Genomic DNA, 14,960 nt, shown 5'->3' with positions numbered 1-14,960 from the left:
CGTTATCCTCACTATCACGTTCCTTCTCCCACCTTGGGGCACTGTATGACGTTAATACAGTTTATTGCATTCTACTATGTGTATATCATACTCTATCCCACTGTGAATTAAACCGTGCGGATTTAAAACATTTGTCTTTCGAGTAATTGTGTTTCAATTGTTTAATTAGTTCCCTTGATACACTGGGACCCCTTCCTTTTAGCATACATACAACCCAGGTCCCAGTGACTATACATGGGTATACCCCCTCGTTCATACTCTGATCCCAAAACTGGTCACTTGACTCTTAGCTCCAAGAAACGACCACTAGATGCGCCTGCACTGGCTCCTCCTCCTAAAAAGAGACATTGCAACCTCTCCAATAAGGATCCCTTCTCCCACCCCACAACATCACTCTCCTACACCATCCCCTACTCCAGTAGTAGAAGAAGAAGAAGATGATGATGATGATGTAGATAACATCTCTGATTATACAGGGTGAGGTGCGGACCATGAACCATTAGGGATTCCTAGTCTTCCTAACTCCCCTGATCCCTGGGATGATTAGAGCACCCCAGACGTCCCTAACGTTCCACAGGATGACATATACCCCTCCAGGCCTTCCCCCCTGCCCCCCGAGGACTCTATGGGCTTTAACCAACTAGTCCATAGAGCTGCTCAATACCATGGGGTTGACCTACACACAGACCCTGTGGAGGAAGATTTTCTCATGGACACTTTAGACACCACATAAAAGTACACCTCAATTCTACCCATGCTTAAGGGGTCATTAAGCATGTACCAGAGGTATTTAAAGATCCAGTCAGGGCTCGTGTCATCAACCCCAGGATCGAAAAAAAGTATAAGGCTGCCCCTTTAGATCTAGTCTACATTAAAGGCCTCGCACCACTAGACTCCCTTGTAGTCTCCAATGCGCGAAAAATGGCCACTTCCCAAACATAGGGTGAGCCCCTCCCCCCCCCCCCCCCCTCCCCCCCACCAAATAAGGAATCTAAACTCCTAGACGCCTCTGGCAAATGAACGGCTTCACATGCAGCAAACATATGGTGTATCGCCAATACTCGGGCACTGTTAGCGAGGTTCGTCAGGGCACATTATCATGAGCTGGAATCCATAATGCAGCATCTCCCAGACAATTATAAAAATAGGGCCAATGAACTCGTACAACATGGTAAAACCATCCCCAATACCTCCATCCGTTGTGCCCTAGATGCGGCAGATACTGCTTCAAGGGCAATTAACACCAGTGTCCTTTTGTGTAGGCATGCCTGGCTACGCATTTCAGGTTTAAAACCTGAAGTCCAGAGTTCCATCCTTAATCAACCATTTGATGAGCAACACCTATTTGGCCCTAATGTCGACGTATCCCTTGAGAAAATGAAGAAGGATACCGACACAGCTCGAACTAACATCTACCCCCCCATCATACCGCCCAAACAGCGTCCAATGTCACAAGAACATTTGTTACTGCTAAAGCAAGAGGTAATTTCCTCTTACAAAAAAGTGCAATAGAACCAGTTCCCCTGCATCAACAAAACAAGGGAGTTTACTCCCTGTACTTTCTTATCCCAAAGAAGGATGGCTAGCCAGCTTATCCCTCTCCTGTCAGAATAGCAAACATGCAAGCTCTTCTAACAAAATTTCAACCGGAACGCACTCTTCCAGCTCGAGTGTTCATGCAACTCATAGGCATGATGGCCTCTTGCATATTCATAGTCACTCATGCAAGACTCCAGATGCATCTCCTTCAAGAGTGCTTAGCACGCCAATAGAACCAGGCTCAAGGTCCGTTAACCGATCTAGTGTTGGTGGACGGTCGTACTCGCCACTCTCTGCAGTGGTGGAACACCAAAAACCTTTCCAAAGGGTGACTGTTCCGAGAGCCGGTTCCTCAGATAGTCATGACAGCGGACGCATCGCTCTCCGGCTGGGGGGGCTCACCTACTGCAACACACCATACAGGGCAGGTGGACACCACAACAAAAGCTACTCCACATCATCCACCTGGAGTTACTAGCCATATTCCTAGCCTTAAAAGCATTCCAAAAGCAAATATCAGGCAAGACTGTCTTAGGCCGCACGGACAACATGACAGCCATGTACTACATACAGAAACAAGGTGGGACATACTCTCTGCAACTCTCTCAACTAGCACAGAACATATGGAGGTGGGCTATTCCTCAGAACATTTTCCTCTAAGCCCAACATGTTCCAGGGGTAAAAAAACACCATAGCCGATCTGTTAAGCAGTCAGACACAACAGATCCACGAGTGGGAACTTCATCCACAAGTTCTTCAACCATTCTTTCAGATGTGGGGACAACATGAGATAGACCTCTTCGCCACCCATAAAATTGCCAAATGCCCTAGCTTCGCCACCAGATATCCACACCCTATCCAAAGGCAATGCGATATGGATGAACTGGCCAGGCAGATTTGCGTACGCTTTTCTGCCTCTCCCACTCTTTCCACTAGTGGTGCGCAAACTACAGCAACATTCCCTAACTCTCATTCTAGTTGCTCCAACTTGGGCCAGACAACTGTGGTACAGGACATTGCTACAACTTTCCGTAGTAGCTCACCAAAAGCTATACCTATCTCCATGCCTCTTAACCCAGAACCATAGAGAGATCAGACACCCGGACCCAGCTCAGCTCACCTTGCTATTTGGCGTCTGAGGTCCTAGAATTCGGTTTCCTTAACCTTCCCCCTGACTGTATAAACATAATTAAAGAAGCAAGACGTCCCACCACTAGGGCATGCTATGCAGCCAGCCAAGGTGAAACGTTTTGTAATATATTGTCATAACAACAACAATCCCCTAGATGTGTCTATCCAACACATCATAGGCTACTTACTACACCTCCAAAGATGTAACTTTGCCTACACGTCTATTAGACTGCATCTTGCTGCCATGGCAGCATATCTACAAAATAGACAGCATCTATCACTTTTCAGAGTACCTGCCATAAAAGCCTTTATGGAAGGCCTCAAAAGAATAATTCCTCCCAGAGCACCACCTTCACCTGTGTGGAATTTAAACATTGTTCTCACACGGCTAATGGGACCTCCCTTTGAACCTTTACATAAATGTGAGCTACAATTCTTAACATGGAAAGTTGCTTTCCTGGTAGCTATTACTTCTCCACGTAGAGTTAGTGAACTGCAAGTACTAACCATTCAGGAACCTTTTCTGCAGATGCATCATAATGAAGTTGTTCTCCGAACTAATCCTGAATTCCTTCCTAAAGTTATTTCTCTCTTCCAGCTCAATCAATCTGTGGAACTGCCCATATTTTCCTCGCAGCCACAAACAGTCGCAGAAAGAGCTCGTCATACTGTAGATGTCAAACGAGCATTGCTTTACTATATTGAGAGAACACAACCCTTTCGTAAGACCAAACAACTTTTTGTGTCTTTCTCACCACCACACAAAGGCAACCCCATATCAATCTGGGATAGCTAGGTGAAATGTCAATTACATACAAATTTTCTACCACAAAGCTAAACGTACATTATCTGTTCCTCCTAAAGCCCACTCTACAAGAAAAATCGGGGCTTCAATGGCATTTTTAGGGAACATTCCCTTAGATGATATCTGCAGAGCAGCTACATGGTCTACACCGCACACATTCACAAAACACTATTGTGTCGATGTGCAAACTAAAACAAGCTACTGTGGGCCAGACTGTACTCAAAACACTATTTCAAACTACTGCAACGGATACTGGTGGTCGCCGCTAAGAGGGGGTACTGCTGTATAATCTATGCAACCATGTTTAATCAGCATTTCAGATGCCTTAAACGGAAAATGCTACTTACCAGTATGCATCTGTTCTTGGCATGTAGAGCTGCAGAGTTACACACGCCCACCTTTATCTGTTCCAGTATTATCTTAATTAGATACAGCTTACATGGGCATCCTTCCTGTTTCTTACAAAGATCCATAATTTCCCTGCTGGCGAAAAACAATCTAAGGCTGGAGCCGATGCCCATGAGCTATGTGATCCAAAGGAGGAGTCACCTATCTCGTGACTTCCAAAGACTTTTCAGGACAAAAGCAAGTGCAAATATCCAGGCCCAACACTAGATGGCAATCTATGCAACCGTGTGTAACTCTGCAGCTGTACATGCCAAGAACAGATGCATACTGGTAAGTATAATTTTCCTTCATTTGGTGTGATCTCCTATTCACACTTGGCAATCTTTCATCTCTGAATCTTCCATACTAAGGGAAGGTCTGGCAAGACTGCCACTCCTGTCTGCCATCATACGCAGGGTGGCAGCTTTCAGAGCTAAATGGACTGTATTGATCCAACCATGAAAGGTCCATATGGCCCGCTCTAGTTGTGGCCCCTTTCCGCGTCAGCCCGGTTTGAATATTTTAGCCAGGGCTGGTTTTGATTTTCAATCTGGCCTTGTCCATACTCTGCTCTCGTCATCTAAGTAATTTGGTTTCAAGAACTAATTGTTTCCTTCTGAATCAATCTCACTTTTACTTTATTGGATTCACTTGGAACTCTCTGAACTCTGGTACAATTTGGTCTTCGCTGTCTGTCTTTACTTGCTTTTTCCTGATTTTCCTCCTTTGTGCAGCCAATCTTAAAAAAAACCTCCAGATTCTCCAACCATGTGATGCAACACTTTGAGTTCAGAGGAATAAAGCAGGCTGCTGCAGCCCCTGGGGTGTAAAGGGGCCCCATTCAGCCTCAGGACTATGACTATCGGTGACGCATTGTGCTGGGAGTCACTCATTTGGTGTTACACCACTTCTTCCGGTATGCACAGTTTGCTGTACAAGGCATTTCATGTTTGTTAGGTTGAAGCCTACCAGACAGCTCAGCTCTCTGATTTGCAAAGAAATATTGGAGACATTCTAAAAGCTTCCCTGGGAATTTTTACCACTGCTTACCATTGGCTTTGTAACTCACATTTGCTTGTTGGCGTTTTTATGTTGTCCAGCATGTCTTTGTCCCTCTTGTAGAGCATAGCTTGTTCACCATCACTCCTTGTATTCTTCCACAAGTGTGCACTTTCTGTAAACAGGCTTTTAAATGTTGTTCTCATTTTGTCAATTTGCCATACATTTAAAGACAGTGGTTAAATGTCTGGCAGTCTTCCAAGGGAGCTTGGTGTTTACTTTCCTTTCTCTGACGTCAAAGTGAGCAGATTTATGTGACAATCCTGCTGGGTACCCATGTAAGAGGAAAGTCTGTAGGGTGTTATTTTTTCAATCACACCGCAAAATTCAGATGTCTGTAAATAAAATGTGCAAATATTGCAGACTGTATCAGAATTTGGAAAGCACAAATGAAAGTGTGGTGGAAACAAATATTTTAATATAATAACAAATTCATGCACTTAGTGATTCAATTTCCACACACAATTGTTTGTTTCATATATAATTTTATCAGTAAAACTGTATGTTTGTGCAAATGCAATAGTCATTTAAAATGAAAATGTGTTGTCTGTATGGCAGTGTGCTACCAACCCATGCACATTCCGCTTTATGTAACTCCACTCTGTCATTCTACCCTTTTTATTTCTTTTTTTCTTTTTTATTCAGGAAAATCAGAGAAAAACAAAACAAAAATCCATTACATTCATATGGTTATGGACAAAATTTAACATCATACACTTATTTATGAAACGAGAAGAGCCAGAGAAACAGAGGGAAAGCAGAGGGCGGGGTCGGGGAGGGGAGGAGGCCGGAAAGGGAAGAGGATGTCCGAAAAGACAGAACAATAGAAGAAGAAAAAGAAAACATTTTAGCTGTTTGCTTAGTTACCATATCCCCCGAACATATGAATCATATCTGCAGGGCCTTCCCCACATCTTGGGCAATCATCCGACTCTCTTTTCCCCCCAAGCCCAAAGTTTAGCCGGTGTAAAATATAATCTAAATATAGTCTTAAAATGTTGGGCCTTTAAATTAGCTGATAAGAGAATCTCCTTGGACAGCTCCAGGGACCTACATAGATCCACATCTTGGTTTCCCAATTTGGCCACCCACCCACTTTCTACTTTGACTAAGTCATCACTGCTGGCTTCCATCAGTAGGGCATATACTTCCTTCACTTCCTTCACTTGGAGTTGCTTACGGACCAATATGTCTAAGATTGGAGCACTTAGATTAGAGGTAGGGTGCTGCATGACTGATTTGATGAATTCCCTTAATTGTAAAAACTTAAATAAACTCTGTGGATCTATCTCATACCAGGCCTGAATATCCGCAAATGACATAATACCAGAAGAATTTACTAAACCGCCAACATAATTAATTTCCGCCTGTTCCCATTTCCTACTAATCTTATCATCCCAGTAACTTGGAAAAAAAGATGACCTCCATAATAGAAGATGGTGGTGGATTTTTGGGATACTTAATAATTTACTAGTACACTGCCATACCCTCCATGCTGCTAACAATGGTTTAAATAGAGTTTTTTTTATAATAGCTGCCCTCCAGTTGTCTGAGTAATAACCCTGCTGCTTGGTTGCCCATGGCCAGTTCAGAAATGGATGGTGGATTCTACATATCTTTTACTGCCGGCATGGGTCTGAATAGGATTAACATTTGTTGAAGCGTGATTTTCCAATAATAGTAGAGAAGATTTGGGACTGCCACTCCCCCTCGATTTTGTGGAAGGGCCATCAATTTCAACGATCTCCTTACCTTCCCATATCCCCAGATAAACTGTGAAAAGATTGCCTTGCCTTTTCTTTAAAAATTGATTCGGAGGCTCCACTGGTATACAGCGTAGAAGAAATAATATTTTTGGAAACATTGTCATCTTGATGACATTTGCCCTTCCAATGATAGATAAATGTAAATTATCTAATCTTTTTAAGTCAGACCGTATTCTATTAAGAAGAGGGTCTGCATTGATATTCCATATTGTATCAACATCAGCTGAAATTAACCCCTTCGCTGCAGGGGTTAATCCCCTGCTGTGCTGGGGGGGAGGGGGGCGCGCACAGCGCCCCCATGCTCATGACCTACGGCGCTCCGGTGCTCATGACGAGCTCAGCTCGTCACAGGTGTATTACCTCCCGTGGAACGCTCAGCACAGGAGGAGAATTCTCCCCGCACCTGAGCGTTCCACGGCTCATGACGAGCTGAGCTTGTCATGAGCACCGTAGCACCGTGGCTCATGACCAGCTCAGCTCGTCATGAGCCTCGAAGAGGTTAAGATCCCCAGATAGGTTGCCGCCTCAGTCCTCCTGGGATCCTGCCAAGGAATTGTCCTAGAACAAATGATCTTAGTTTTGTCTGCATTTAAACCATACCCGGACTCCTTCCCAAATTCTCGGGCCAGATCTTCCAGTCTGTTAATTGCCGCCCGGGGATTGGGGGTGACTACCGCGATGTCATCTGCGTAGGCTAGCACTTTAGTGCTGAACCCCCTGACCACCACCGGCTGAATCACAGGGTCATTTAAGATGTTTCTTATCAATGGGTCTATATATAAAGAGAAAAGGATAGGATAGCAGGGACATCCCTGCCTGGTCCCTCTTGCGATCTTAACTTGACCAGATTGTTGCCCCATCAGCTGTATTTTTGCATATGACTGAGTATACATTGCATTTAGGGCGGTAAGTATACAGGGTCTGAAGCCATTTGATCTTAGGTTCTGCCAAATATACCCCCATTCCACTTGATCAAACGCTTTCTGGGCGTCGAGTAATATCAATGACATTTGTTGCCCAGAGATGTCAGCGATGTTAAATAGAGAGACTACCCTTCTTATATGATCGGATGTATTGCGTCCGGGGATAAAGCCGTGTTGCCACGGACTCACCAAGGAATCGATAACGTTTGACAACCTCCTCGCTAGGATTTTAGAATATAGCTTCTCATCTGTATTTATCAGCGTGATAGGCCTATCTAAGAACTCCTTAGCCTTAATCTCCGACGTGAATACTCTGACTCGATCCCTCCAGACAATCTTAAGCCGAGCCGGATTTAGTAGGAAAGCCTGAGCGCCTTTCTCCTGAAGTTGAGGGATCATCTGGCGCAAGCGCCACCATCGTTCCACCGTGATATGGCAGAAATCGGGCCTAGTAAAAAAGGAGAACCCATCTGGTGAGCGTTGCGCATCGGGTCTAGCCTTCTCAAACACTTGCTGCCTATGTAAAAAGTTTCCAAAATAAACCAAGACAGCTCTGGATTTCGCATTGGCACGAGTTGGCTGGCGTAAATTGAAGGGCACTCGATGCCCCCTTTGGATTTCTTCGGACCACCTCCAGCCTTCTAGCTCTGGGAAGGCCTTTTGCAGCATCTGCACCATAAACTCTCATGTCCAAACCCTCCTTCTGTTCAGGAACCCCCAGGAAACTGAGCTTATTTCTTCTTTGCCGGTTTTCACTTTCGTCTAACTTCCATTGGATGTCTACTAGTTGAGCCTCATGTGCCTCCACGTTCCCCTTTGAGCCTGCGAGATCTTCCTCGAGCATTGCCGTTCTTGTCTCTACTTCGGTCATCCTGTCACAGATACTATTACAGGTTCTCCCGACTTTTCTTACTGCCCCTTGTAATTTCCGGGCGACATTTTGTGCTCTCTTGCTCTCCATTTGAGCTTCTTCACGGTGTGCCACAACACACTGAAGAATCGATTCCAAAGACGGAATGGATTGAGCTATTGCAGGTTCCTTATTCACTTGATTTTCTGCCCCCTTTTCAGCCCCCAACAGTTGACTCCCAAGGGAGTAATCCCACCTTAGTTCCTGAGGCTTAAGATGTTCTGATCGAGGGGGTCTGGTACTTAGTTTTGGGGTGGCCTTGTTGGGTTGCCCACCGCTGGCTCGGCTTCTTGAGTCACTGTCCTCACTTGATTTACAGTTAGAACCTGATCCTGACTCCGATTCTAAACCAGACCAGGTAGCATCCGATAGAGAGTAGAAGTCATTGGTCTCAGAGTCAACATCCTTCTCCCTTGGGACCCTTATTTTTGGCCTACAAAAATCTTTCTCTCCGCTTTCACCAATTGTGATATTTGGAGCAGGGTTCCCTAAGGGCACTCCTCAGATTAAACATGCTCCTTGTGGGTCGTACCCCCCCACCTCCCCCAGCCTGTTGGGACCTGCCCCCCTAATTACCAGAGTTAGGGATGCCAGTGTGATTTGTGGCACTGCCAACATTTTCTGAGATTGGAGACTTCGAATGGCAGTCCCCCCCCAGAGGGGTGCTCCGAGCAGTCAATTTTGGCCTGATCATCTGTGTGCCCCTCCTTATTGCTCCTCTGTTCTTCCAGGCCCCCAGAGTCTATCACAGATTCATTCTCAGTCTGTATAGGTACTGCCTCCATCACTGCCTCCACCTCCGCCAACAGCCCTTGTCACTTCTGCGTCGTGTGCTACTCCCCCTGTCCCAGCCGGTGGCATACCAACAACTTTTTTCCTCTGACTGCCAGCTTGCTCCTCCATCCGTACAGTCTGTGCTGTCTGCTGCCCTCGAAGTAGCTCAATGACAGTCTGCTGTGGCTGGGGCTGAATGCCCTTCCCCTTCCCTTCCGGGTGAATCTCGGTTCTTAGCCTCCGTTTTCTGACCGGAGTCAAGTCCGGATCATCCGCATCTCCTTTCGGTGAGCCGAGGGGGGCAGCCTGCGCGGGACCGGAGTCAAGTCCGGATCATCCGCATCTCCTTTTGGTGATCCGAGGGGGGGCAGCCTGCGCGGGACCCCCCTTTCCCTTCACAATGCCTTTGGGAGAATTTGAGGCTTTTCCTGTGGCTCTGCAACACTCACGGTCCTGCAGCAGAGCTCCAGCGACTCCACTCTCGAACGCCGCGCAGCCCGCAATCAGCACCTCCGCCGCCGCCGTCAGCGCTGGCACCCACTCCCTGATGCTGGGTGTGTGTTCTTCTTCAAGAGGGATGTCTTCATTTCACGGTACAAGGTACTGGGGGGGGGGGGATTTATCATCAACAACTATGTCACCCCTGTGGGAGCCTGAAGCCGAACTACTGGAACCCCCTCAAAAATGAATTTGGCCAGGGAAAAGAGAGGAGTAAGAAAATCAACAAGAAAAAGTGTTTTCCCCTGTGGCCACTATATTCCAATGTCGATATGCATCCAAGTTATGTTCAAACAAGGGTGACAAACAACCATCAGTCTAGTTTATTTTTTAGAAAAATATCAAAATTTGTTTTATTATTCATTGTTTTCAAAACATCATTTCTCTAATAATTATTTTTTTCTTTTTTAGAAATGGGAATTTTTTTTTTCTTATTAAAACATTTTTTTCCCTTTGAAATACACAAACAATTTAACAGACAATAGAAAAGAGAATAGAAAAGAGAATTTTTATATCGATATGCACATAACATACAATTCTAAAAACAAAAAAATATTTTTTTACTCTACACAAAACCTAACCCCCTGGTAACTAACCAACTCTCATCACATGCACACTCATTCAAATAAACTAGACTGATGGTTGTTTGTCACCCTTGTTTGAACATAACTTGGATGCATATCGACATTGGAATATAGGGGCCACAGGGGAAAACACTTTTTCTTGTTAACCCCTGTGGGAGCCACCTCCGGCCGTCTTCCCACGGCCGCCATCTTAGTCCCCTGCCATTCTACCCTGCGCAGCGCTACGACACTGTATGCCTCACCACACTGACATACTACACCACTTCGCTCTAGACTGGGCTACTCCACTCTCCGCCATTCTACTCTGTCACTCTATGCCACTTCACATTAGGCTACTCCACTCCTACCTCACTTGGCTCCACTCTGCTCAATTCAATGCCACTCTAATCAGTGCCACCTGGCACCACTTCACCTGGTGCCCACCACTCGATTCCCCTCCACACTACATCACTCAACTGCACTCTATGCCACTCCAATCTACACCCCTCCACTCGATGCCAGTCTATGCCACTCCACTCAATGCAACTAAGACACTCTTCCCCACTCCCCTCTAAACCGCTCCACTCTACACCCCTTCATTCTATGCCCCTTCCACTCAATGCCACTATGCCCCTCTGCGTCACTCCACTCTGTGCCTCTTCACTGGATGCCATGCCACGCAATGCCACTCTGACGCTCCACACCACTTTACTGCGCCTCTCTGACTCTACACCACTTCACTTTGTGACACATCACTTCACTCTAGGCCACTCTAATCCAGTCATTGCCTCTCCACTCTACAGCACTCTACTCTACTGTACAACATGGCTAAAACGCCTTGGCTAAGCCAATAGCTCTTGCATAGGCAAAACATATTGGCTTTGCTAATGCTTTTTCCAAAGGCTCCAGCATATCTTCAAAACCTGTAGTGGGAGTTCTTTTCCTTCTCAGAAGCATATCGGTCTGTAAGATCTTGAATTGCTCCTGTACTACTTCCTGTTTGTTCAGGTGCCTGTCTCTGGAAGACTCCAGCGAGTCATTTAACTGGAGTGGAGTGAAAGAGTCTGATCTGAACTAGAAGGGCTTCCCCAGCTCTCACAGGACAAACTTGATCTAGCCATCAGTTTTGTTTGCCATCTAGCTCATGTTAAGAGAAGCAGAACCATTCGAGAAGTCATGAATCTTGCTAAACATTTCAACCCTAAGATCTCGTGCTCATTTCAGAAGCTAAATACAAGCCAGATAAAATTCCAACTTGCCCAACTGGTAGAAGGGATAAGTGATTTAGTTGCATCTGGTTGACATTGTGTGACTCCTGAAATTAAAATTACAACATTGACTAGTGACCCCCATGAAATTGCCCGAGGTTAGGGATATAGCTCAGCTGCATGGCTTTGATAAGCTGTGCTGTCTGTCATACCCTGTTTTATTCTGGACCGCACATGGGTTTTGTCCCTGTGGCTTTGACAATATGCAGTGGGTTTTTTCAGTTCTGTGGTCCACTTGTGTCGAATTATGATGCTCTTTGATTATTATTTTTGGGGGATTTTTGTTTTTTAGGCCTGCTCCCAAAAGCTTATGGCACAGACAACCCGCTTGGACAGATCCTATCAAAGACTCCTTTTATATCTTTGTTTTAAGGGCTACAAAGTGTCATGTTCGGATTCATCTTGCATGATGTTGTATATTCTTTTAAAATTGCCCTGAAGTTATTTTCTGTCCGGGTAAAAGCCAATGGTTTGCATGTAATTGATAACAATGCTGCAGAGTTGTTCTGAGGGGGTTGCACAGACAGAAAAATTTAACTGTTCTTGTACACAAATGTTGAACGCTTCTCGTACAGCGGCACTGAATCCGCGCCACACTTCTTTAGTCTCCCCACCACAATCCTAGTTCTTGCACATTTCTACTCAGATGAAACGTCAGTTTGGAATCCAGTAGAGCTGCTATGAGCAGACCGCATTACAGTTAAGCTGCTTGTGTGTTCGAAGGAAACAAACTGGATTTTTGAGAGACCTCCATTCCAGTGTGTCCTTTTCCAGAAATAATTTTGGGTTGCTTTATTAAAGGTGAAAGAAAGGTCCTACTGGCTTTAAGTTCGGTAAAAAGCACAATTATTAGTTCAGAAGTGCCTGTCACCCACCGGACTGAAACAAGACACTCATTTGATAAGCAGAACATGGGGTGCAATCACTGACAACTAAAATTACATACTTTTTTTTAGCAATAAGCGAAGAGCTGTATTGGTGGGAGTTTTATGAGTGACTGACAAGTTGGTGACATGAATAGATTGTATTCAGAGCTTCTCACCCAATAATTAATTCGGTAATACACGCTTCTCATTGTGTGCTAAATGGGGAAAAATACATAAGTTGAATACACAAGCTGAAATTTCTGATGTGCTAAGGAAGGGAGATTAAAAATTATTTTTTTGTTAGTGAAGGCCTGCTTTAGCCGTCTATAAATGTGATATGGGATGGTAATGTTTGAGGCGATCTAGGTAATAAGTAGTGGTGGCTGGTAAGGGATGCCAAATATAAATCCAGGGACTTTGTGTGTGTGTTTTTAAGTGGTGTAGAGTGACATTATTAAGTGTTTGTCATTGTCTTTTGTTTAGGCACCCGGATACAGTTTCTTGCTATTGAAATTGCTCGGAACAGAGAAGGTCTTAATCATTTTGTCTTCAGTGAAGCAGCAAAGAGCAAAGCTAGCTCGACAGCAGAAGATGGAACTTCAAGTTGAGAGACCTAAACTACTAATCTTGGAAATCTTGACATGAAAGGAAACTCAATAATTGGAACATTTCCATGAAGATTTATCTGGAAGCAAGGAAAAGTGTCATAAGGCTGGCGGGAATCATAAACTGTTCATTCCTGGCACTGTGAAAAGATAAACAGGCCTAGATCAAAACACCAGTTCCACATTGAAAGCTTTAACAATGAATATTCTGTGGAGGACATCACAGATTTTTAATACGCGACTTATCAGGTTGCAGAGGGTTTAAGAAATCTTGCTTTTTGTAGACATTAATTACTTTTTACTTCCCAGTTCCTGGATCTTTTCCGAAACAAAGTTTGCCAGAAGATTAAGTGTTCAACACAATTCTCCTCTGTTTATATTAAGCATTTCAAGTGGAGAAGTCATCCTAGCTGTGACTGGACATAAAGTGGTGAAAAAAACATTATAGTGGTTTCTTTAATTTGTGATTGTGTTTAATGCTGAGGGTGGGAAACTGAAGGCAACTTTTGTAAAAACGAAGTCACGTTTCTGTAACAGTGAAGTTTTCAGAGAATATAGGTGCTCAGAAACTACAGTTGTATTAAACCAAAGTCAGTGGGGTTCATCAACAACTGTGATACATATTTCACTGTAGAATATCTGACAGAAGACTATGTTGTTGCAAAGAGTCCCCTACAATAATTGGACAAAATGAAGTCTGTAAGAAGGTTAGGTATTAGGTTAATAATTAGGATTAATTCATGTTACTGTGAGCAGTATGGGCTTGTGAAAGATTAGCAATGGAAGTAAATGATGGGGTTGGTGAAAGCAACAGGATTAGGATGGTAAGATTTATGCACGGATGACTTGTCTTGGTGGAAGTGGCGCTTTACACAATACAGGCAGATATCCTTGTGGTCAGTATCTAGGTTGTTGGGTGCTTAGGCATGGGTTGTCATCCTAACCCACCAAACTAAAGATAAGAAATTCCAAAGGTAACCTATCACACCAACATAGATTATTCAGTAAACTTGTGTAGTTATTTCCAAATTGAACATAAAGGCACAATATGACAAAAAAATAGAGTTCATTTAATTGTAAAGACTTTTCCCTCAGTCCAGCCAACACGTGTTTCGTCGTCTGGGCGGACACCCACGACTTCCTCAGGGCTGGGAAAAAAAGATACAATACGAAGATATATTGGAGTTGCGAGATACACTATCTCGTAAATAAACAGTTTACAGTTCGTCATTCTATTAAACTTAAATCCATGCTGTGAAATTACTTAAACCTTTAAGTAACGTCCCATGATGTCCATACATGCATATGGAGGGGTATACCAGATCGAACAGTTACATCTCCGCGACTAGTACAAATAACGGACTACCTCACAGTTCGTGATGGTGATTAGCCAATATCTCGTGAAGGTATTCTTATACTGCTATCCTAAGTGCTCACCCCAGTGTTACTTCAACCAATTGGTGAATATTGATGTGCTTCATAGTGCCGGATTTGTGCAGTCAAATGCCCCAATCAACGGGGTCCCGCTCTATTTATTTGGTGCTGAGTAAATATATACTCAGGCTTACCTGATAATAGGTAGTAAATGGCCTTTGTGCCTAAATAAATCAAGTCAAGACAGGGTATTAATAGTCTAGATATTTTTACATTTGAACCTCATATTGTGCATGTCAAATCAAGGTAAAACATACCTTCCAGCTGGTTATAATTCCATTTAGCTGGAAGGTATGTTTTACCTTGATTTGACATGCACAATATGAGGTTCAAATGTAAAAATATCTAGACTATTAATACCCTGTCTTGACTTGATTTATTTAGGCACACAGGCCATGTACTACCTATTATCAGGTAAGCCTGAGTATATAT

At 44.1% G+C, this 14,960-nt stretch overlaps 1 protein-coding gene across 2 annotated transcripts in view; it reads left to right on the top strand.

Moving 5' to 3' along the window:
* Positions 1–13,539, top strand: part of PBDC1 (polysaccharide biosynthesis domain containing 1) — a 74,375-nt gene extending 60,836 nt beyond the window's left edge. For both annotated transcript variants that reach the window (XM_078666356.1, XM_078666357.1), the window contains one exon: positions 12,973–13,539. In XM_078666356.1, coding sequence (XP_078522482.1) covers positions 12,973–13,097 — 125 coding nt within the window. In that variant the 3' untranslated portion in view covers positions 13,098–13,539. The remainder of the gene's footprint in view (positions 1–12,972) is intronic.
* The last annotated feature ends 1,421 nt before the right edge of the window (positions 13,540–14,960 follow it).

Source organism: Lissotriton helveticus, chromosome 11, assembly GCF_964261635.1.
Source record: "Lissotriton helveticus chromosome 11, aLisHel1.1, whole genome shotgun sequence".
NCBI lineage: Eukaryota > Metazoa > Chordata > Amphibia > Caudata > Salamandridae > Lissotriton > Lissotriton helveticus.
This window is presented reverse-complemented; position numbering and strand designations above follow the sequence as displayed.